The 24008-nt window shown below is 43.8% G+C and overlaps 2 protein-coding genes across 2 annotated transcripts in view; both read right to left on the minus strand.

Moving 5' to 3' along the window:
• The window catches only part of LOC308304866 (disks large homolog 4-like), a gene marked incomplete at both ends in the record, with an annotated part of 136146 nt that overhangs the window by 58837 nt on the left and 53301 nt on the right, over positions 1-24008 (minus strand). The window lies entirely within an intron of this gene.
• LOC308304075 (protein phosphatase 1A-like) lies at positions 581-19213 on the minus strand (the record flags this gene model as incomplete). Its single annotated transcript, XM_080748634.1, has 4 exons — positions 581-650; positions 2973-3073; positions 5945-6049; positions 18119-19213. 4 exons carry the CDS (start codon positions 19211-19213, stop codon positions 581-583), a joined length of 1371 nt encoding a protein of 456 aa, XP_080604760.1.

A 24008-nucleotide genomic window follows, 5' to 3' on the forward strand; every position in this document is an offset into this window, starting at 1 on the left:
CAAAGACATTTGATAAAGAGTGGAAAAAAAAATGTTTCAAGTATGTATATTATAATTAAGTACCGGTACTTTTTACCAATTATAGGGGGTTTAGGTGGTACTGGATATGCAGCCCTGCAAATAAAAGGTGAATTGATCCCAGTGCATGACAGAGGACGATATCATGATAAATTAAATCTCCACGATATGATTATCGTGAGTGTTATTTATCACGATAAATAATAATATTGTGTATGGTCCCATCCCTAAGCTAGAGATTTCCATATCTATGTCAATCTCTTGAAAACATTAACCACGTTCAACCTGGGATCACTATTTTGGGCCTGAGATTAAAAAGAAGATATTAGTATTCATAGGGCTTAAGTGGTTTCTTATTTGTGACAAATAAATAAAAAAAACTCCTATTTTATTCCATATGCATTGCACATTACAGTTCGGAATCGGGTTCAATTCAATTTGGTGTAATTGCCATCATCAAGCAGGTGATGATGATGTTGTGTACAACATGCGTGTGAGGGGTTTATTGTTTTAATGAAATAATGAACGAGTGGGGAATGTTTCGTTTAGTAAAGCGTCGCAATTATGCAGCCATGGGCGACGAGAGAGACGGCGTGTCTATTTCTGGACCTCCAAATTGGTGCTCCACTCCTCTGTTTAGAGGGGAGGAGAAACACAAGGTGCACAGATGCTCCTGTTGTTGTTGTGTGTGTGCGTGCGTGCGTGCGTGCGTGTGTGCGTCCGTGTGCGTGTGTGTGTGTGTGCGGGGGAGAGGGAGAGGGACACAGAAAGCAAGAGACAGAGACGGACAGACGGATGACAGACGGACAGAGACAGAGATAGGCAGAGAGACGGAGACAGAGAGAGACAGAGAGATACAGATACAGATTAGGGAGTGGACGATATGAAAATTTCATATCACGATTATTGTGACAAAAGAAATCGCCATTTACAATATTATCACAGTAATCAAAATCCATTATCCCGGGGCGGAACATTTGCCAAAAAATAGCCAATCTACAATCTGATCTGAGCTTGTAGCTTGTAGATCTGCTATTTTTTTTGCAAAGACATTTGATAGAGAGTGAAAAAAAGACTGTATCAACTATGTACTATATGTGCTATTATAAGTACCTTTTTACCAATTATAGAGGGTTTAAGTGGTACCGGATATGCAGCTCAGCAAATAAAAGGTGAATTGATCCCAGTGCATGACGGAGGACGATATCGCGATAAATGAAATCTCCACGATACGCTTATCCTGAGTGTTTTTTATCACAATAAACGATAATATCACATATCGTCCCATCTAGGGCTGTCGCGATTAGAACTTTCTGGAGAAAATTAATCGTCATACAAAATAATCGCGATTGACGAATATATCGTCTTTTTTTTTCATTTTATGCCACTATGATGAGCTTTGATAATACTCATACTGAAGAAGAGCAATTGAATTGCCTTTTGAACATCATTTCAGTGGTGTAAAGTAACTATTAAGTACATTTATTTGCAAACTTTAAACCTATTTTATACCTTGGCTATTTGAAAATAGCCGATCTACATTAAGCTCACAACGCGTCGCGAAAATAGCCGATCTACAAGCCAACAATGCGTCGCCAGGCGTTGTGAAAATAGCCGACAACTGCAAAAATAGCCAACAACTGAAAATAGCGACAATAGCCGATCATGTTTATCACGATCCAACATCTAGTCGCCATCTGCGTGTGATCATCATCATCATTCCCCTCCACAACAGAGTAGCAGCTCTAAAAGCTAAGCTGCAGACTCCAGTCCTGTGTTGAAACGAAAGTGAAAGCCTTTTTCTGCATGTATCAAAAGAAATATAGTCCCGGGATGCGTATTGTACATGTGTCTGTTCCGACCATCTGGAAAAAGTAATTGATCGGATCAGTTGAAACAAACTTTTTAAGCATGTTTAGCGAGCCAGCCTGCCTGTTTGACTGCACTGTGCATGCCTGCTGCTGTTGACTGTTGTGTTGACTGACGACGAGTAAGAGCGGGGACTCACTCACGCAGAAGCGTTCAACAAGGAGGAGGAGGCGCATTCAAGAATGCAAGTGTTGACGTGAGGTTTTCTTGTCAAAACACACTACTTTTTTAATTAAATTGGATAATTGACGATAATCGCGAATATAAAAAATAATCGTGAATATGAAAAATAATCGCGAATAGACGACGATTATGTATTAATCGTGACTGCCCTGCCCTAGTCCCATTCCTAATACAGATACAGATACAGATACAGATATGGGAGCGTCTTAGCGTTTGTATTGTAGGGGAGCAGTGTTGTGTGTCATGTTTAAGTGGGTTAGCATGTATATTATTATCACTGTTGTGGGGCAGAATCCTATCTCTATAGTCTTAACTTTTTGTGTGTTCTTCGTTTTTTCATAAATGAACGACCTACTTCATCATACTACAGCTTCACACAAACGCATCAGAAGTAGAAGATCTGTACTGCTCGAAAAGCGTTTCGGGGTTACAGATCCGCTGCTTTGGCTGCTTTTGAATTTGAATCCGGAAAAAAGTAACAGTTTTGGACATAATATGAGGTTTGCACACGACAGAGACGTTATACTGTAGGATTGTGCACAGAGATAGTTTTAGACTGTGGTGAAAAAAAACATCTAGGAGAGAGAGATGTACATTTCACTTCAGGCAAGTGCACACATAGACATCAAATTGGGGCTCGAGCCCCGAGAGGCAGCCGCTCTTTCTCCTTGTCCTCGCCCGGACGGCTTTACGGACGACAACGTGGATTCTAACGACCACCTAACCCTACCCCAAACCCTAACCTTAACCTTAGTAAAACTATGCCTAAACCTAACCCAAACCCTAACCTTAACCTCAGTAAAACTATGCCTAACCCTAACCCAAACCCTAACCTTAACCTCAGTAACTGCGTGAGACGCAGTGGGGGAGAGAATGTCTTCCCGTCCGTTCGTCTTCCTCACAGCCCGTCCTCAATCGCTAGCTCCCCGTCCTCACTCGCCAGCTCCCGCTCACTTGCCAGCTCCCGCTCACTCGCCAGCTCCCGCTCACTCTCCGTCCTCGTCTGCTTTGTCGTCCGAGACGAGGACGACACGAGTGAATGGCTGTTAGTGTGAGCCCCTGCCCTTTTAACCGTCTGTAAAAAGTGCCCTCTCCAGATAATGAATGCAGTTTTTACTATGGTGAAATAAATGCAAATGCCCTCTTTCCATGCCGTACCTGAAGGCAGCATTCAAGAGAATTGCCTTGTCCAAACTCTCCTGAACTTGAACGCAGCATCTTATGTTGAAAGAATTGCCCTTTCTGTGTAGAAATCCATGCGCTTACGACACATCTTGACTTGATTATGCTTAGTTCAATGTTGTATCAAGCACAGAAAATAGCCGACCTCCAAGCTCACACACAGGTCTTCTATTTTCAATATTTCCACCAAAGGCCCTTTTAGAAATTTCAGCCCATGCCTCTCTAACATTCTCTGCATGTCCCTGTTTCACTTACTGAAAAATACTATGTAGGTTCACACTGCTATTCAATATAGACCCAGACTGAACTATTTGACCTTTCTTTTCTAACATTAGGTTTGGCAATTATGCAGCCATGTTTATGCCACTTTCAACCTTGTGTCCCTAACTTGGGCCTGTCATTATATATGAATAGTTTTTGAACCTTTTTGAATAGGGCTTAAGTGATTAAGCAAATAGTAAACATGAATAAATACAACTTACTTACAAAATATCTGACAAAACATCAGTAATTGGTCTAGACTTCAAAACTGGCATCAGCTTCTGATCCAAAACATTTAACATCCGTTGGGGTTCTTCAGTTCCAACACACACACACACACACGCACGCACGCACGCACGTGCACACACACACACACACACACACACACACACACACACACACACACACACACACACACACACACACACACACACACACACACACACACACACACACACACACACACACACACACACACACACACACACACACACACACACACACACACACACACACACACACACACACGCGCGCGCACACGCAGTCAGTCAATAGAGATTATGATCACAGCATTGAAACATGTGATTCACACATGCACATGGTTGTGGAAGACATGCCGGTAGCCAGATTTTTTTACTCAAGTAAAAGTATTAATACCACAATATAAAAATACTCTGTTACAAATAAAAAGGCCTGTATTCAACATTTGACTTCAGTAAAAGTACAAAAGTATAAAAGCGTCAACGTTATTCCAACCCCTGTACAGCATTATGTACATAAATGGTATCCAAGGCGCTTTACATAGATTGTGCATTACAGTCAGGGACGTGATGGGCCCCTGATTCAGCCCGGGAAAAAGAGTTGGAGAGGCCCTCATTGCGCGCCTGCTACTCATAGCGCTGCTGCTACTCAAAGATTTGCCATTTCAGATCATGACAAGTGACAAGCCAGTGGGCCAATTACATGAGTTATATTTCGTCGTTGTCGGTATGTCCAAAACCGTTTGTTTTGTATTTATCATTTTAAAAATGATTTAAAGTAGTGAAAACAGCCGATCTACAAGCACACAACGCCTCGCGGTGCGAGGCGTTGTGTGCTTGTAGATCTGCTGTTTTCACTACTTTTGTGCGACGGCCTTGTATGACGAAGCAGGGCTTTACTTTGTGAAAAACTGGGCCGAAAAACCGGGAATGAACCAGCCGTTCGGGAGTTGTCCCGCTTTTCCCAATGGCCAGCACGTCCCTGATTACAGTACATTCACCCATTCACACACACATTCCTGCTAGGGATGGGACGATATGAACATTTGATATCACGATTATTGTGTCAAAAGAAATCATGATTTACGATATTATCGCGATAATCAAAATCCATTATCCTGGGGCGGAACATTTGCCAAAAAATTACAAGCTCGTGAGCTTGCAGATCGGCAATTTTTTGACAAAGATATTTGGTAGTGTGAAAAAAGACTGTATCAAGTACGTACTGTATATTATAAGTATCTTTTACCAATAGAGGGTTTAAAAGGTACTGGACATGCAGCTCAGCAAAGGTGAACTGATTCAAGTGCATGACGGAGGACAATATCACGATAAATTAAATCTTCACGACACGATTATCGTGAGTGTTTTTTATCACGATAAACGATAATATCGCGTATCGTCCCATCCCTAATTCCTGCTCGAGGACACTTTGGCGCCAACTCTGGGGGAGCCCAGGATCGAACCGGGAACCTTTAGTGGCCACTCTACCTCCTGATCCACTGCTGCCCATAAGAGGGAACACATTACTGCTGTGCTTTCACACTGCGAGACCTGCAAGCCCCATAGCCCTATATCTGTCAATGCCAATAATAATAACCACAACACATTATACATTCGGTTATGTAAATCAGTGCTTCTCAAACCTTTTCAGGACCAGAAGAATTTTAGGCCTCTAGCAGTGATTTTCAACCATTTTAATTTCAGGGACCCTCAGTTTGACATGCATTAGGCTTCGGACCCCCATGCATTTCTATCTCTGAGACCCCAATTCATATTATTGTAAACTCCGAGAGTGTACAAAGGGACAAACAGTTAGGGTCCATTTGGGTTCATGTGTACACTCTCTGAGTTACATACCCATAAGGGGTCCATTTGGTTCCTAACGATCATTTAGCTGGGGACCCACTGGAACTCAAGGACCCCACTTTGAGAACCCATGACATAAATGTATTAACCCCCCCCCCCCCCCCCACCCCCAACACACCCCCAACACACACACGCACACGCACACGCGCGCACACACACACACACACACACACACACACACACACACACACACACACACACACACACACACACACACACACACACACACACACACACACACACACACACACACACACACACACACAGTAATAAATAATCAGTACTATTTGAACATGTCCTACCATCAGTGTGTGCCGTCGCCGGTGCCTCTTGGCGCTCCGGATGTTGTGGAGGAGGCGAGAGCCCATTTTTTTGGCGTACCACACGGACATAAACATCCTGAACACCTATAAGAGTCAAGCTATACGTCTAACATCAGCCAGAGAGACAGGCAGAGAGAGGATGTACTTTGAGGAATGCCTCATCTAAATAAAAACAAAACAGAGGAGGACGAGTCTACAGCATTACCTCACTTCCAGTCATTTACTCTAGCAGGTCTGATAGGCCACTCGGCTTGCACGCCACGCTAGCCCGTCACCGGTAGCCACACGAAGCACGCGGCACCGCACAGGTTGCAGATCTCACTACTTAACGCGTTGCTGCACTCTCTCGACAGCAGCACTCACATGTCTGCTATACCCACGGCACGGGCACAATGAATAGTCATTCTGATAATGACATCGAGACATCGGACTGACTGACTGACTGACTGACTGACTGACTGACCGACTGACTGACTGACGGATGGAAGGGCAGAGCTTTTACACTATAGCTACCAAAGAAAATCCAATTCCCAACATCCAGATACAGTAAGTGCCTGTCCTGTCCTGTCCTGTCCTGTCCTGTCCTGTCCTGTGCTGTCCTATTCGGGAGCAGAGCTGTCACAGCGACCGACCGCAGAATGAAGAGGAGGAGAGGGAGAGGAGGAGGACGAAGAGGAGGAGAGAGAGGAGAGGATAGCCCCCAAGCAGCCAGAGTACTGTCCTGTATATTCCTGCTGACTGTAGGCTTGTGTTGAGATTAGTCAGAGACCATCCATCCATCTATCCATGTTTCACATCGATGCAGAAGCCGTCAAATCCCTTACAACCTGCGGGTCGGGTCGGTACTCGGCACACAGGACCGTAGAATATAGCGTCTCTCCTCTTCTTCTTCTCTTCTTTGTCCCCTGTGACCTGTAGTCACCGACTGTAAACAACCTGTGATGTGGATCGATCCGCCACTGCAGGGAATAATAAAGATGTCACACGTGCCTTCGCGCGCGGAGGACCCCTTAATCATCAGATTGTTTCAGAATAATACAGTAGCATAGAACGTGACGCCTCTCTCTCTCTCTCTCTCTCTCTCTCTCTTTCTCTTGCCTCGGTAGTGAGAGATGCTGGTTCATATTCATGCTACTGCTGTAGCCCCCCCCCCCCCCCCCACCCCCCACCACCACCCTCGTGTCTCTGGGAAAGGAGGACATCAGCAGCCAGTGGTGGAATGTAAACTAAGTATCTATTCGAGCAAGCGCGGTACCCAAGTACTTTTACTTTACTTCACGAGTGTGTCCAGTTTTCGACACTTGAATACTTTTTCCAATACTTTCTACTTGTACTCTCACTCACTACATGTACAATTCTTTTAATTTGACATGTTTAGTTACTAGATAATTACAGATCAACAGACTTTACTATTATAGCGTCCTGCACCACAAGATGTCCAGCCTGCACAGGCTCTCACACAATGAACATACAGCAAGATTACACCACATTAATAGTCCAGGCTGTGAGTTACGGAAACATCATTCTCCAACACAACTGTCATGCCTTCTCTCTGAACTTTCCTAAAACCTCCTTTTAGTGAACTGCCTTTTAAACATACAACAGGCAGACAAATCTGTATTCTTACCCTGGAAGAAAATCATTCTACAGTGGACAAACAAAGTGAAAAACTAAATGAAATGCATCCTCCATTACGTAACTCCCAAGTTACTAGTTAAAACTCATCTACTGCCGCAGACGAGATCTGACGAGATTCACTAGTTAACACAGAGCTGCAGAAAGGATTTGACCAGATTCCCCTTTGAGACACTAGAGGGAGCTGTTCACTAACCTATGAGTCAAACTTATGCTTCCTCCCGGATCAGCATAACTTTCTATGGTTTTTCAAAGGTTAGTGGAAAAACTCTTTGAATGTTGCCAGAAAATGACAAATAAATAAATAACTACAGTAATTTTATTTTGATGCCAATATCTTTTTATCTATAACGTAGCGATAGTTCATTTAGGCAAGGGAGACAGGAGGTGTTCACTAGCGTCAGGCCCATATACACGAAAACGATACACTGAATGGTTTACAAAATGTTTCAAAAACGTTCACCGTACAGACGGAATCGTCTCAAGAAATGCAATTGTCCACATGAATCCACTGAGAACGCAACCAAACCACTGAAAATGCTGTAGTACATATGCCCGGCCTGTGAGTGGCGCTGTAAACCTGCCACAAAGCACCAAAAGGAGAGAAAAAAAAGCGATGTTGTTATTTATTTATTTTTTCCTGTATTTTTGTCATGTCCACTCCGCCTCAATCCCCCCCCCCCATTCATTCAAAGTCCAACTCAACTTCATTCTCATTGGCTTACACAATACGCCCTCATTCTAATGGTTCATTCAGGCTGATTAGCAGATCACTGCTCACACTTCATGTTCAGCTTGATCACAGCTGTTCCTGCTGCGACTCCCTCCACCTCCCCAGCCTCCCCCTCTACCATAACGTCGTTGTCGGGTGGAAACTTTGTATGTCCAAAACTGTATTTATCATTTAATAGTTTTTTACTAAACTAGTGAAAACAGCCGATCTACAAGCACACAACGTTTCGCACCGCGAGGCGTTGTGTGCTTGTAGATCTGCTGTTGTCACTACTTTTGTGCGACAGCCTTGGCAGATGAAGCAGGGCTTTACTTCGCGAAAAAACATACAAATTTGAAACTTGGACATACGAGGTTTCTGCCCAACAGTGACGATAAGTAAATGTATGATTCTGTCAATGGTGTTATTATGAGGGCTTTATGATACACATGTCTTTAAGGGCTCAATATTTAATGTTTCTGTGGATTGTATGTTCTGTGACTTGTGTGTTAATCTGTATATTAATTTGTGCCTTGAAGGGTTCCATGTTGTTGACGCATAACTCTGTATCTCATGCGTTGCTTCTGGGGGCTTCGGGGATCTCCGATTCTGTGTCATGCTAGCGCAAGTAATCTGTAGTATCACATGAGCAGAGTAACACCACTAAACTGAATGCAATGTCATGACAAACGGTAAATGGTTAATACTGAGCTGAAGTGTTTAACCCTGTAGGCCCGAATTAATTTCTACTTGCAAAAAATGTAATGTTTAAAAAAATGTGTAAGGTTTTATAGCCATGAATCATAAATCATGCTCTAATTTACATTTTGGGGATATCATTCACAATAATAACATATGTACATGTTCTAGACATTCTAATGATCACAACAAAAAATATTACAGGCATTTATGTTTTTTGGGGGGAATAGCTTCAGTGAAAAAGTGAGATGTTGTTCGTCCAGACTCTGAAATGTCAGCCTCTGTGGGGGGTGTAAATATCAATCAGCCTCTGTGGGGGGTATTTATATGCAAATATCGTGGCCAATGGCATTGTAATAATAAACAATAGGATCCAATGGTGATGTTAATGTAAAAAAAGAACAGGAAAACACATTTTTATACTCTTTTTTTTATAAAATAAAAATGTGTCCAAAAAGCGACAGTGGGCCTTGTAGGGTTAAATTAACTCAAGTCATTATGTTGAATACAGGCCTTTTACTGGGGGGAAAAAAATATTTTCTTTGGGATGTTGCTACTTTTACTTACGTAGAGGGAAAAAAAGTACTTCTTCCAGCACATGTGGAGAGGAGGACATATGGTACAGTAGCAGGGACAGTTTGATGGGAGATTACTTGGCTGTCTGTGTGCATAATATGGAGGCTGCTGAAGTGTCTGTGTGTATAATGTAGAGGCTACTGATGTGAGAGGAGATTGTTACGCTCTGGGCTGCACTGACAGTGACAGCAGCTGTGGTCCAACGGCTCTGACTTATATCACAAGAAGCATGTTGTCTGCTGCCGGCGGAGGACAGCTTTAATAGCCACTATAGAGCTCAACACCAATGCTTCTCAACATGTTCTGCATAGGGATGCGACGATATATGGACATTTCATGTCACGTTTATTGTGACCAAAGAAATTGCGGTTTACGATATTATCACGATAATCAAAAATATCCCCAACATCCATGATGCTGGGGCGGAACATTTGCCCAAAAATTGCGGATCTACAAGCTCACAACGCGTCGCAAGCTTTTAGAAACGGAAGATAATTTCACGATAAATTACATTTCGACGATTAGTGTGTTTTTTTTATCACGATAAACGATAATACCGATTATCGTCCCATCTCTAGTTCTACATCAGGGCCCAATCAATCAGGGCAACATCTGATGACCTGGTACATCATAAAGAAATGCTTTATGGCATCATGACTACGTTGTGATTGACCAGTGGCCATAAATGTAGTTGCATGCACTGTAGGTTCAGGAGTGGAGACCCACCTCTGCTCAGCCTTGCCACTCCCCTGTCACAATCACCTCATCATATACACACCTGCCTCACTATCTCCTGGACAATCCACTTTGCAATCACCACAGTATAAAAGCACCTGTGATTGCCTCCCCTACCTGTTTGTATCTGCAAAAGTAGGTCCCAAACGCCGTCCCTCCCTCCCCAAACACCTAATCATTTTACAATCCTTGCTCTCCTAACCTCGTTTTTTCTGTCCATCCTCCAGGAGGCCAAGGCAAGGGAGTATCGGAGCCGCATGAGGGTTGCCCCACGCTGCTCAGATCTTTTCTCGGATTGAAGCTGCCACTTACGGGTGAGGAGAAATGTGTGTTTATATTTATAATAGAATCTAACCAGAATCATAACAAAGGTGACCCAGAACGGATCGCGCACTTCCGGGTTCTGGTTCAATCACATGATCCGCCGCTGGAGGCAAAAATAGGTTTCGGATGAAACCACTGTTTTATGATTTAGGCAAAAATTATGTTTTTTTAGTTGTTTTATAACCATAGAATGCCTATTCTCGTCAATCTTCGTCGCTAGCATAATTGCCTAATTAATGACTCTTGCCAATCTACGTCTGGGGCATTAAATAAGTTAAGTAAATGTACTTGATTACTTTCCACCGCGACACTATACGTCACTGTCGGGCAGAAACCTCTCCAAGTTTCAAAAATGTTTTTTTTTTTTTTCATAAAGTAAAGCCCTGCTTCATCATACAAGACTGCGCACAGAACTAGTGAAAATAGCTGATCTACAAGCACACAACGCCTCGCATCTTGTAGATCAGCTATTTTCGCTATTTTAAATCATTTTTAAAACGATAAAGACAAAAACAAACGGTTTTGGACAAGGTTTCCACCTGACAACAATGCTATGCTATGCTATGCTAGTGGGATTGTGTGGTCATGAGGATGACATTGTCTTTGTTGTGGTTGTGGATCGTCCAGGGCACAGTGAGGTGTCACAGTCATTTAGGTCACAGGCCTGACCGGCTGAAATGCCACGTCATGCAGGGCTAGAGAGCAGTGGTGCGTCAGGCGTGACCGCATGTCGAGCGAGCGTGATGCGTCGTCAGCTTTCATTGCATTGCATTGTTGTTATTTTTTTCTTCCAACCTGCTCTCATGTGTCTTAGTTTCTGCTAGAACTACAAAATGTTTCACCTTTCGAGTTGGGTTTTTATCATTATCATGAAGATCATTGCCTAGCAAGCATTACTTTTAATGATTGGTATGGCCTTACAGGCGTATGAGCTACTTGAAGATGGTTGCTGTAGCCCCACCAACCTTTCCATTACAATAAGTGATATATTCTTTGGTTAAAACCGAAGTTTTTTGTGTGAAAAAAGGCTAAAGCTCTATTTTCTCTCTATAGACAAATCCAACGGAGCGGCAATAATAACTGCAGTGTCAAGCTGCTCCGCTTCGCTCCGCGACACCGCAACTACAAGGCAGCGCTCTGTGGATCTGTCGATGTAATGATAGTAATCACTGCTATAGAGTGTTTGTTCAATAACGGAGGTCCTCCCACAATCTCTCCAGCTCGTTAATAAACAGAAATGTACATTCATCCAATGAAGAGAGAGAGAGAGAGAGAGAGAGAGAGAGAGAGAGAGAGAGAGAGAGAGAGAGAGAGAGAGAGACTACCCATTCATCAGCTTCAATGTAATAGTGCTCCAGTTACAAATGTTGTCTGCTCAATTCTTTGTCATCATCACTTGTTAATTTCCACTTGTTTATCCTGTATCGTGTCCTGATTGAATAAAAAAGTTGTATCCTTCCTGACCTGAAAATGCATTTTTTGTTGCGAGCTTCAGGTCGCAGTTACTATCAAAACCTCCACCGGCTGTCTGTCAGTTAGTCTGTCAGTCAGTCAGTCAGTCAGTATGTCCGTCACGTCACACTTTTCCCCTACTCATATCTCCTCCACCGTTGCCCCGATCCATGCCAAACTTTTCACACACACTCCTTGGCTGCCAAACCACAACCTCTCATTTCTCACATGGCCCTCTTCTAGCGCCACCATGAGGCCGATTCTTGCAAAACACATTTCTGTTCAGATTTTGCTCTAAAATCACGCAAAGCGATACACAGTATCTCTACAGTCATGTCATCAACATGCATCTATCTGTCCCATCTAGTGCCACCATCAGGCCGATTTATACTATGCTTAGTAAAACAGACCTGAGTTGCATTGCTCACGCGTCACCCTGAGACACGTTGTGAGCTTGTAGATCTACTATTTTTGGTGAACGTTCACCCCCAGAATAGGGAAGATGGGGTTCAAGTGGTTAAACGCCAAGTATAAAAGTTATTTTCGACTTATAATGGAAACAGTATTCCTTGTGACATACTGTATTTTGGGGGAAAGATTCACACATTTACGTAGCGTAATGTGACATAATATTTTAAGACAATATTCTAAGTCGACAATGTCATTCAGACTCAGACAATGAACACAGCCAGCCTCACTCCTTGGAAGTGTGCTCACAATTTACAATATCCGAATATATCATGAAACACCCATGAATCACAATATTATGACACTCGATATTTCAAAATGCTCCTTTTGCTGCCGCAGTGCATGGAGCAGCAGAGTGTCAATCATTTTTCATGGCTGCTTCCCGACACCTGGCATCTCTGGGACGTTAACCACTTAGACCGCTGTGGTCTTACAGAACTGGACTTCAGTTACATGCTTTGACAGCTTGTTTCCCCCTGACAACAACCTTCCACTGCGGAGGAAAGCCTGGTATTCGTTCTAAACCAGGGGTCTTCAACGTTTTCAGGCCAAGGACCCCTTAGCTGAGAGAGAGAGAGATGAAGCAGGGACCCCCACAACCTGTTCATAGATTCCATATAGCTTCATCGTTTGACAGCACAATCGTCAGTGTATTTTGGATTCATGTCAATTTATGTTTTCAGATATTTAACCACTTGAACTGTCAATTGACCTTTTACTCTGTACTTAGTCTGCTCTTTTTTCCCCTCTATGTATGCCGAAAATAGCCGATCTACAAGCTCACAACGCCTCGCAGCTCGAGGCGTTGTGAGCTTGTAGATCGGCTATTTGGCTAAAGTTCTCAGAATATGGACACTGACAGGATTTAAGTGGTTAATATGAAAAAGGAGAAAAAAAATGTCAAGTTTCACAAAGATTTGGAGGACCCCCTGTAGTATAGTCCTGCTAGTATAATCATAAAACCTGATGATCATGTTTTAGGGGGGGAAAAAAATCACGGCACAATGTCTTTAAGTAAGGCGTTCATCAGACTGTTGTACTGTATGTTCACAGCGTTCAGTGTGCAGTGAGAACGGTACAAGGCCGGGTGTCTGACAAGGTAATTGGAGCCCTATAGCACTAGCAGACTCTTCAGTTGCAGACTGTCAGGTGTTTATGCACAGTGGGTGGTTAACTGTCCTCCATTGTTTTCTAAGTACACGCAACAGGCTGCTGACGCAGCAGGCAACAGACAGCGCCAGAGACAGAGAGACAAAGAGAGAGAGAGAGCGGCGTACAGATACATAATAAATGGTTCGGAATACTTCTTTTGTCACCAAACCCCCCCTACCCCCCGAAAAGACACCCTACCTGCTGCTGTCACTTTTTAGGACTTTTTTTTCTCAAATTCATCACCAGGTTTAGCAAAAAAAAGTTCTCACATATTTCCATGACATAATCCAGAATGGTAATCCATTCCAAAACAAGAGGGGCGGCCGTTTTCATAGACGGTTCCACAATAAAGTACATGATTTACATCAGTGGTTCGATCTCAACCAGGGGTCCTTGATGGGGTTCCAGGTGGTCCCCAGATAAACGAATGGGGAGTTTGAAACCAACGATATTTGAGTGTGAAATGAAACCAAATGGATTCAGATTTTCAGAAGGTTGAAAACCACTGATTTACATCAATATCCAACCAGGACTGTCCAACTACTGAATCTAAACATTCATCTGTCTTATTCCCGCTTAACATCTGAAGGTCTGTTATATGATACAGGAATGTAACCTAGTTAGTTCCTGTATGATCAGAACATAGATAAAATAGCTGATCTCCAAACCCCACAACCTTGTGTCACATGGGTTTTCACTTTCTGTGAGTTCAGCACCATGGACAGCAACATTGAGGAGATCAGGGGTCTTCAACATTTTCAGGCCAAGGACCCCTTAGTTGAGAGAGAGATGAAAGCAGGGACCCCCACAACCTTTTCATAGATTCCATATAGGGCTGCACGGTTAATCGTTTTCAAACCGAAATCGCGATGTGAAATCTCGCGATTAGCGAATCGCAAAGGCCGCGGTTTTGGCGATTTCCTGCGAAGTTGACTTCCCAAGCATTATGCAGACGTTTTAATTTTAGAAATCCGTTCATAATTGACTAAGGAATGATCAAATCAAACTGTGGTGTCTTTCTTTGCGCATCGCCGGCCGCACCGAGGATTAATAGCATTACGGGTTGCTCTCCTCAGAGGAGAGGAGCCAAGCCAAGGCTTGATTGACACTGTCTGTCTAACAGCACGTAAACCTGTATGATCCCTTCCAACGGAGTACTCCATGGCTACAGGTAGTGAATGTTCTGGTAATATCATTATAAATATAACATCCTTAAATCCTTGTGCATAGATTAAATGCTCCCATTTGTCGTAAGCTGAAAGTGAAAGTAATTTCAGTGCAACGGTGGCTGCTCCTCCTCCTCCACACATGAAACTTATGGCGTGTCTTAGGGTGCATTTTTTTGCCTTGATAAAACTTAAGCAAGGCAGCGACATACAGTACTTTCTTCCTTGACAATAATGAGAGGCAGACAAAACCATTACTGACATTTTGCTGAATATAAAAACGTTTTATATTGCTAATAAGCAAAGTAAAAGGGAATCTTTTGGAAATATAATTGAACTGAATCAAACCATGGCCGTGATGTTAATAACATGACCGAAATCGTCAAAATGCAGCATAATACTTGCTAGTCAAGTCAAAATAAATTTCCGTCTTAGGATTTTTTTTTTGCTTTAGCCCCTGTAAATATCGCAAATAAAATCGCAATCGCAATATTAGTCAGAAAAATCGCAATTAGGTTTTTTCCCAAAATCGTGCAGCCCTAATTCCATATAGTTTCCTCGTTTTCACTTCCCATCCAGGGCCCATTCCTATACAAACCCATTGTAACTTCAATCTCCAATTTAACCATGATAGATTCATCGAAAACACACGTCTTTTTTTCTGGCGACTCTACCCTTTTTTCGATAACTCTTTTCATTTATTTTTAAAATGATTTTATTGTTTTAAAATCTTTCCAATGGGGAGTGTCCATAAAATGAATATCAAATGTCTAAATATTGAATCAAGCAAATTAAAAACTGTCCAGGGTGTTCACAAAAGCCTGAGTAGACGATAAATGACCAAACGTTATTTTGAAAGTTAATGCATAATAATCTTACTACTGATACGCATGTGTCAACATTCGGTGCGAATCAAAATGACAAATATCAGGAATAAATATCAGGACGAATAAATAATGCTTCACAGAGAGAAAGAGCTTCTCTTGCACTTCCTCTGCAATTTTCAATTCAAAGGGCTTTATTGGCATGAGATAACATACGTTTACAGCCAAAGCAGAAGGGTACACAATACAATACAATACAAGCACGCACACGCGCGCGCATACGTACAGACATGCAGGGTGACGGATGCACATACGCACACATGCACACACACACACACACACACACACACACACACACACGTGCACTCGCTCACAAGGAAATGCATGCACGCTGCATTAGTTATGTAAGGACGCGCTGAAGGACACAGCTGACATTCTGCTTTCACTAAATAACATGTCTGCAGTGCTCTGAGCCTTCCAGTGTCTCTCTCCCTCTCTCTCTCTCTCTCTCTCTTTCTCTCTCTCTCTCTATACCTCTCTCTGTCCATCTCTCTCTCTCGCTGTCTATTTCCTGACCTCTCTCTCTCTCTAACTCTCTCTGTCTCTCTCTCTCTCTCCACCAGGGACATGCAGAGAATGTTAGAGAGGCAGGGGCTGAAATCTATAAAAGGGCCTTTCGGTGAAAATATCGAAAATAGCCGACCTCCAAGCTCACAACTTGGAGGTCGGCTGTGAGCTTGGAGGTCGGCTATTTTCGGTGCTTGATACCACGCTGAACTATTAAAGCATAATCAAGTGAATACTGGAGACGTGTCATATGGCATGGATTTCTACACATGCAGAGTGGGCAATTCTTTCAACATAAGATGCTGCATTCAGGTTCAGGAGAGTTTGCTCAAGGCAATTCTCTTGAATGCTGCCTTCAGGTATGGCATGGAAAGAGGGGCATTTGCATTTCTTTCACCATAGTAAAACTGCATTTATGGTCTGGAGAGGGCACTTTTTACAGGTGAATGCTCTCCACCCCTCCTCTCCTCTCCTTCCATGCAAGAAGAGAGGAGAGAGAGAGAGAGAGAGAGAGAGAGAGAGAGAGAGAGAGAGAGAGAGAGAGAGAGAGATAACTGATGCTCCAGTGTGTTGTTTCTGCTCAGATATTTCTCCCAGGCTGTTCCCCTCCCCTCCCCTCCCCTCCTCTCCTCTCCTCTCCTCTCCTCTCCCCTCCTCTCCTCTCCTCTCCTCTCCTCTCCCCTCCCCTCCCCTCCCCTCCCCTCCCCTCCCCTCTCCTCTCCTCTCCTCAGTAGAGCTGATAGAGCAGCAGCTGCACAGTAATTACAGTGGAGCTACAGAGAGCTACTAGATGCTGCTTAAACATTTATTAAAGGGAGAGAGAGAGAGAGAGAGGGGGGGGGGGGGGGGAGAGTCAAGGTACAAGTGCCACATACGGACATTGCAAAAGTACCCATAGTCAGGTGACATCTTAAAAAGTCCTGTAATAAATTCCTTACCAAAATATTTCTTCACCAATGTGTTTGTAAAGGTGTCTAGTAACAAATCCTGGAAAAAACATTCCTTGGGGTAAAGGCGGCTCCCACAAAACTGTAAAAAGTGATGACTCATCACTAAACCATAATTGTATGGGGGCTGTTTTTAGCCCAAGGAATGTTTTTTTGTGCAAAACAAAAGCTTGCAATGGATTTAGAATCATTAAAAACCCCTAGTTTGACCCCTCACATGCTAATTAAAGCATATTTATTTTGGTGTGTTACTGTGTTTTATCCTGTATAGTTAATTTAATGGGACTCCAACTTTCATCAGCTGTAACGGATTCTACTGGGGAAACTGAATTTCAGTCTTTGTAAGATGGGTTACTAGACACCTTTACAAACACATTGGTGAAGAAATGTTTTGGTAAGGAATTTATTCCAGGATTTGACACTATTTCTGAAGATAACCCCGGACTACCAGGGTTGTAAAGTAACTAGAAAAGTGTGGTTGCTATGCAGACAAATAACCATGTGAAGCTTGACCAATCCTGACCAATCCTCAAGCTATAGCACTACTCCCCAATTCAACTCAATCCAGAATGCCACGGCATGACTGGTCTTCAACCAGCCAAAATTCTCACATGTCTCCCCTCTTCTCCGGTCCCTCCACTGGCCCCGGGTTGTGGCCCACAATAGAATACAAAACAATGATGCTGGCCTTCAAGGCAGCCAAAGGTATGGCACCTCCATACTGTACCTCCAAAGCTTGATCAACCCCTACAACCCCACCTGTTCACTCAGATCAGCTAACACAGGGATGCTGACAGAAGTCGCTCTGGATTAAGATCGTCTGCAAAATTGTAAAATTGTAAATTATAAGAAATATCCTGCTTGAGACTCCCAGGAGGCTCCGTTATAAAACTCACTGGCTTTTGTCGCCCCCCTGAGAAGGAAACCAGCAACACACTCATATTGTCCTCACTTCCCTTGTCCAAGCAAGTGTCGACAATTACACTGCAGACTCTCCCAAGATCGTCCGTCACCTCTAACCAGGACCGGACAAATGTGCACAGCTCCTCGTTGGACACGACGTCCCAGACGCCGTCACACGCCAGCACGACAAACTCGTCTTCCCACTCGCACCTCTCTATCACCACCACGTCGGGCTCTGGAGAGACCAGCTGCTCCGTGGGGCCCTTTCCGTGCACGCGCTTGTAGTTAAAGTCCCCCAGGGCCCGGGACACGCCCAGGTTCCCGTTGACTCGGTCGTAAGTGACCGTGCCGCCGGCGTTTTGGATCCGATCTCTCTCCAGCGGGTGGCCAGGCTTGTGGTCCCACGTGGCGAAGACGGGTGCTTTTCCACCTCGGCTGAGTACGGCCCGCGAGTCTCCACAGTTGATGAAGTAGAAGTGTCTGGGAGAGATCAGCACCCCTACCGCGGTGGAGCCGCAGCTTGCCACCCAGGGTTTCCCCGAAATGCTCTCATCAAACCTCAGGAAGCCGGCACGGATGGCGCTCGCCACCCCTTCCTCGCACAGAGCACTCAGGAAGTCTGGGTTGCCGGTGGCAATGTGCTCCAGCAGGTGCTCGCTGCAGTGCTCGGCCACCAGGGACCCGCCGTGACCGTCGTAAATCGCAAAGAAGGACCATGGGTGGAGGGCGCCAGGCAGGCCGATGATGGCCGTGTGTGCATCCTCCATCCTCAGCCTGTGGCCCTGCATGCTGCTCAGACCGTAGTGCAGGTTGTTACCGTGGCCGCGCTCCACGTGCTTTTCCCATGTCGGAGAGGGGTCAAATCCCATGGAGCGGACGGAGGACGTCTCAAAATACCGCAGTGGGAGATGTCGCGATGATAACGAAGGCACTCGCCTCAAGAGGCCGATCCCTGGCTTGGCTGTTGATGGCACCAGAGAGGTCAAGGGTGTCCGACGTCCCAAAGCGCTGAAGGCGGAAGACGCAGGCCTGCAGATGTTGCGGGCGAGGACGATATTTAGCAGCGCGCCCCTGGCTTGGGGCGACATCCTCGTCACTGAGGAACATAGTAGTGTGTTAATTCTGGACAAACATGCCATGGTCTTGTCTGGAGGACCTGACCAGAGACAAGTAGTAAAAGACGAGTGAAGGTTTTCTAGGGACCTGGACCAGGATGGTTGTAGATCTATGGGGTTGGCAGACGGAATCTGGGATCTTTATATACCGTCTTGTCATCCCAATGATGTCACGATGACTTTATTAGTTATGGAATTTGTCAACGTCATGACATCAATATGATGTCAGTATTGCCCAAATATGGAGTCAGAGACTGGCAACACTGGCAGTGTTATGTCCCCAGCTCCATAATGGGTCAAGACTAATCCTGACTGTGTCATGACATCACTGGTTATGACATCAAATTGATGATGTTGTGATGTCATATTCATGCCTTAACACACCATATGTAAAGCTGGTGTCAGAGTGAAGAAACATATTCACAACGGGTCTGTTGCCAAGAGGAAGCATAGTTGTTAAGATCACTAACATTCAGAAGTGAGAAAACAATATCATAAAGAACCATCAACAACATATATCAAGTACAGTAAAGACTATCAACAGATAATACATCAGTACGGTAACTGGGTCTTTGGTGAGGAAAAGAATAATACACAGACAGATTCAGTCCCATTTCAATGGCTTCCGAGGATCTACATCATCAGGGTCGTAATGAACAGGCCCTGGACTTCGAGGAGATCCCACTAACAAGGACAAGAGATGATGATGATGATGATGATGACATGATCATCACTACACCTCCATCATCAACTCAAGGCCAGGATGACCATCTATATTTTCTGGTTGAAAGCAGGGAGAAACCTCTGGTTGAAGGCAGAGAGAAACGTCTGGTTGAAGGCAGAGAGAAACGTCTGGTTGAAGGCAGAGAGAAACGTCTGGTTGAAGGCAGAGAGAAACGTCTGGTTGAAGGCAGAGAGAAACGTCTGGTTGAAGGCAGAGAGAAACGTCTGGTTGAAGGCAGAGAGAAACGTCTGGTTGAAGGCACAGAGAAACCTCTGTTTGAAGGTACAGGGGAACCTCTGGTTGAAGGTACAGAGGAATGTCTGGCCGAAGGCACAGAGATCCTTTGGACTTTAGAAGAGACTCAAGCTCCCGACGGCTGGCTGTGCTGCTCAGTTCCAGTAGGTCATTACCTCCGGCAGGCGCTGACGGCTGCTAAGAAGCCCAGAAGATACAACGTGCTTTGTACCGGCGATGACGACGAAGCCATGCTGCTGTTGTCAGACGACCAGCCAGAGTGGAAAGACAAGAAGCTGGTGCTTCGCCTCGATGACAGATTATGAGTTGCTATAGATTTCCAGGCTGCCACGAGTATGCAGCCTTCAAATGTATAGTGGCGTTTTCCATGGATGCGAAGGTTACAACATTTTCGCAGCCTATTTTCTTTAATAAAAGTATTATATTATAAAAGATATTATGCCCATATACTGTATGGAGATTTTTGTATCTGTCTGTCTATGTCTCTTTTATGCCCATATATGGAGATTACTGCATCTGCCTGTCTGTTTCCCTTTCATACCCATATATGGAGATTTCTGTATCTGTCTGTGTCCCTTTTATGCCAATAGCCTATGGAGATATCTGCCCATGTCCCTTTCATGCCCATATATGGAGATTTCTGTCTGCCTTTTATATTTTTCTGTTACCCTTTTATACCCATGTATTGAGTTCCGGGTCAGGTATACCCAAACATAATGGAGTCTAGGCCAGTCTATGACATTATATTTACTAGAAGCTCGGCCGCCCTTCTAGTCGGCGACCTGGCCAACTCGGGAACAATGTAAATAGGGAATGAATGCCCCGCCCTTTAATGCAAACCCCATTATACCTGTTGTCATAAGATCCGTTTTGACCATCTGTTTATGTTTGTCCATTTATGCCCATATATGGAGATATCTGTCTGTCTACGTCCATGTTATGCCCATATATATGGAGATCTCTGTAGGACCCGTTTTGACCATCTGTTTGCCTGTGTCCATTTATGCCCATATATGGAGTTATCTGTCTCTAAGCGTCCATTTTATGCCCATATATGGAGATCTCTGTAGGACCCGTATTGACCATCTGTTTGCCTGTGTCCATTTATGCTCATATATGGAGATATCTGTATCTATCTGTCTGCATCCATTTTATGCCCATATGGAGATCTCTGTATCTGTTTGTCTGTGTCCCTTTATTCCCATTATGGAGATCTCTGTATCTGTCTGTGCCTCTGACTGTGTTGCAGACACAGTGCCGGTTCCCCCTTTAATGCAAACCCCATTATACCTGTTATCATATATGGACACAGGCCATATGTTTGCCTGTGTCCATTTAAGCCCATATATGAACAAATAGGGAATGAATGCCCCGCCCTTTAATGCAAACCCCATTATACCTGTTTTCATAGGACCCGTTTTGACCATCTGTCTGCCTGTGTCCATTTATGCCCATATATGGAGATATCTGTATCTGTCTGTCTGTCTGTCTGTCGGCGTCCATTTTATGTCCATATATGGAGATCACTGCAGTTATAGTTCTGGGTCCATTTTATGCCCATATATGGAGATATCTGTCTATCTGCGTCCATTTTATGCCCATATATGGAGTATCTGTCTGTGCCTCCAACTGTGTTGCAGACACAGTGCCGGTTCCCCCTTTAATGCAAACCTCATTATACCTGTTGTCATAGGACCCGTTTTGAACATCTGTTTGCCTGTGTCCATTTATGCCCATATATGGAGATATCTGTATCTGTCTGTCTCCGTCCATTTTATGCCCATATATGGAGATCTTTGACCATCTGTTTGCCTCTGTCCATTTATGTCCATATATGGAGATATCTGTATCTGTCTGTCTGCAATCCATTTTATGCCCATATATGGGGGCATTCATTTTATGCCCATATATGGAGAACGCGCGTGCCCGTGGGACGAACGGTTCTCGAGATACGCGGATTACATACATACATACACACTCACAGAGATTTTTTGTTGACTCATGTGGCGTACGTGATGTCAGAGCCTTTTATGAAGTGATGTCACAATGAGTCAGAGCTTTCGCCGATTTCCTCCGGAACAGCCTGATGTCAACAATCAACCCCGCATAAGGAGATTCCAAACGTTTCGCGCCGGTTCGGGAAAACCGCGCGTCGGGTCGGGTCGAGACCCGGCACTGCACTCCGTGCCGCGGCGGGGAACGCGCGTGCCGAATCTGAAGCCGGTGGGACGAACGGTTCTCGAGATACGCGGATTACAGACAGACACACAGACAGACAGACAGACACGCAGAGACTTCTCGCATTTATAGATAGATAAGATGATAATATCTACATACTCCAGTCCATATATGGGGATTTGCAGTTCCATGGATATTTTGGGAGATCTAGTGGTCCGACCGACTTCCCACATGGCACATCACATCATCGGGTCCTCTCCGATACGCACAACGTTTTAATTCGGTAGGTCCCATATATGTCCATAGCCATACTGTATATGGGAGTATCGGTTGGATAGGCAATTCTGAACAAGAATGTTATACGTTACAATTAAGATAGTATATAAGTATATATTATGATTATAATAGGACATTGAAAGATTATTATAGCCTACATTAAACATTTCAACCCTATTTCATTATTATATTATTATATATTATTTATTTAAAATATTTAATCATTAGGGCCATAACATGGCTAACTTTGGGATATACATGACAGGGAAATTAAGGGAATAATAACGCGACTCACATCGATAAGTAATGGAGCACTTACATTCCTGCGTTCTGCTCCAAAAAGTGGGCAAGTAATGAAATTAGCTTAACTATTAGTCACATTTGGGTAACTCCAGGCGAACTCCTGGCTGACAGCAACTTTATTTCACTTCACGTTAATGCATTTATATGTCATATTTACATGCAGAGTTAAGCTCTGACATTTAACTGTAGGCTGATATTACTAGATTGCTACTGTGGCTTTAGCACATTTTAGATTTGAAGGTTTTTGTGCTCTGGTGAATAATTGCCACGAGTGAAATGACCACGAAATGCCCTGCTGGCACCGAGACGCATCATTTTGTCTATTCGAAAATAGCAGATCTACAAGCTTGCAACGTGGCGTGGTGTGATGCGCTTTGAGCTTGTAGATCGTCTATTTTCGAAAGATTTTGACACATTTTTGACAAATGGGACATTCTGCATAAGGACACTTTTACTTTTGGTACTTTAACTATATTTCGAGGACATTACTTTTATACTCTTACTCAAGTTTTGAATACAGGACCTTTACTTGTAAAGGAGTATTTAACCCATTTAGAACGGGTACACATTATAGTGTATTATTATTTTATGCTTTAACTATTGAAAAATAGCTGATATACAAGCTCACAGCGTGGCACCGAGTGCCGTGCTGCTATTTTTGAAAAATCGTGAAAATTAGAATTTAGACCCGATTCTATTTGAATCCTTTTAAGGTTTTTTGAAAACCCTATGTTTCTATGTCAGCAATCTGGCTAGCCATCGTCAAAGAAAAGGTCCTTTTCACTTAAATGGAGCTCAGTTGGTCTGTTAAGTGAGAGACTACTATGTCAGTGGTTTTCATGTGAAGGACCCCCAAAATGATATGTATTTGGCCACGGACCCCCATCTCAATATATTTAGTTCCAGGGACCACCCAGAAGCAAAAATTGAGTTACAAACGTTCGCTTTGAAAATACATATATTCAAAGATTTGCACACATTTTCACGACTTTTTCAAAAATAGCAGATCTACAAGCTCGCAGCGTGGCACTC

The sequence above is a fragment of the Nannobrachium achirus genome (assembly GCF_963921795.1).
Source record: "Nannobrachium achirus genome assembly, chromosome: 19".
NCBI lineage: Eukaryota > Metazoa > Chordata > Actinopteri > Myctophiformes > Myctophidae > Nannobrachium > Nannobrachium achirus.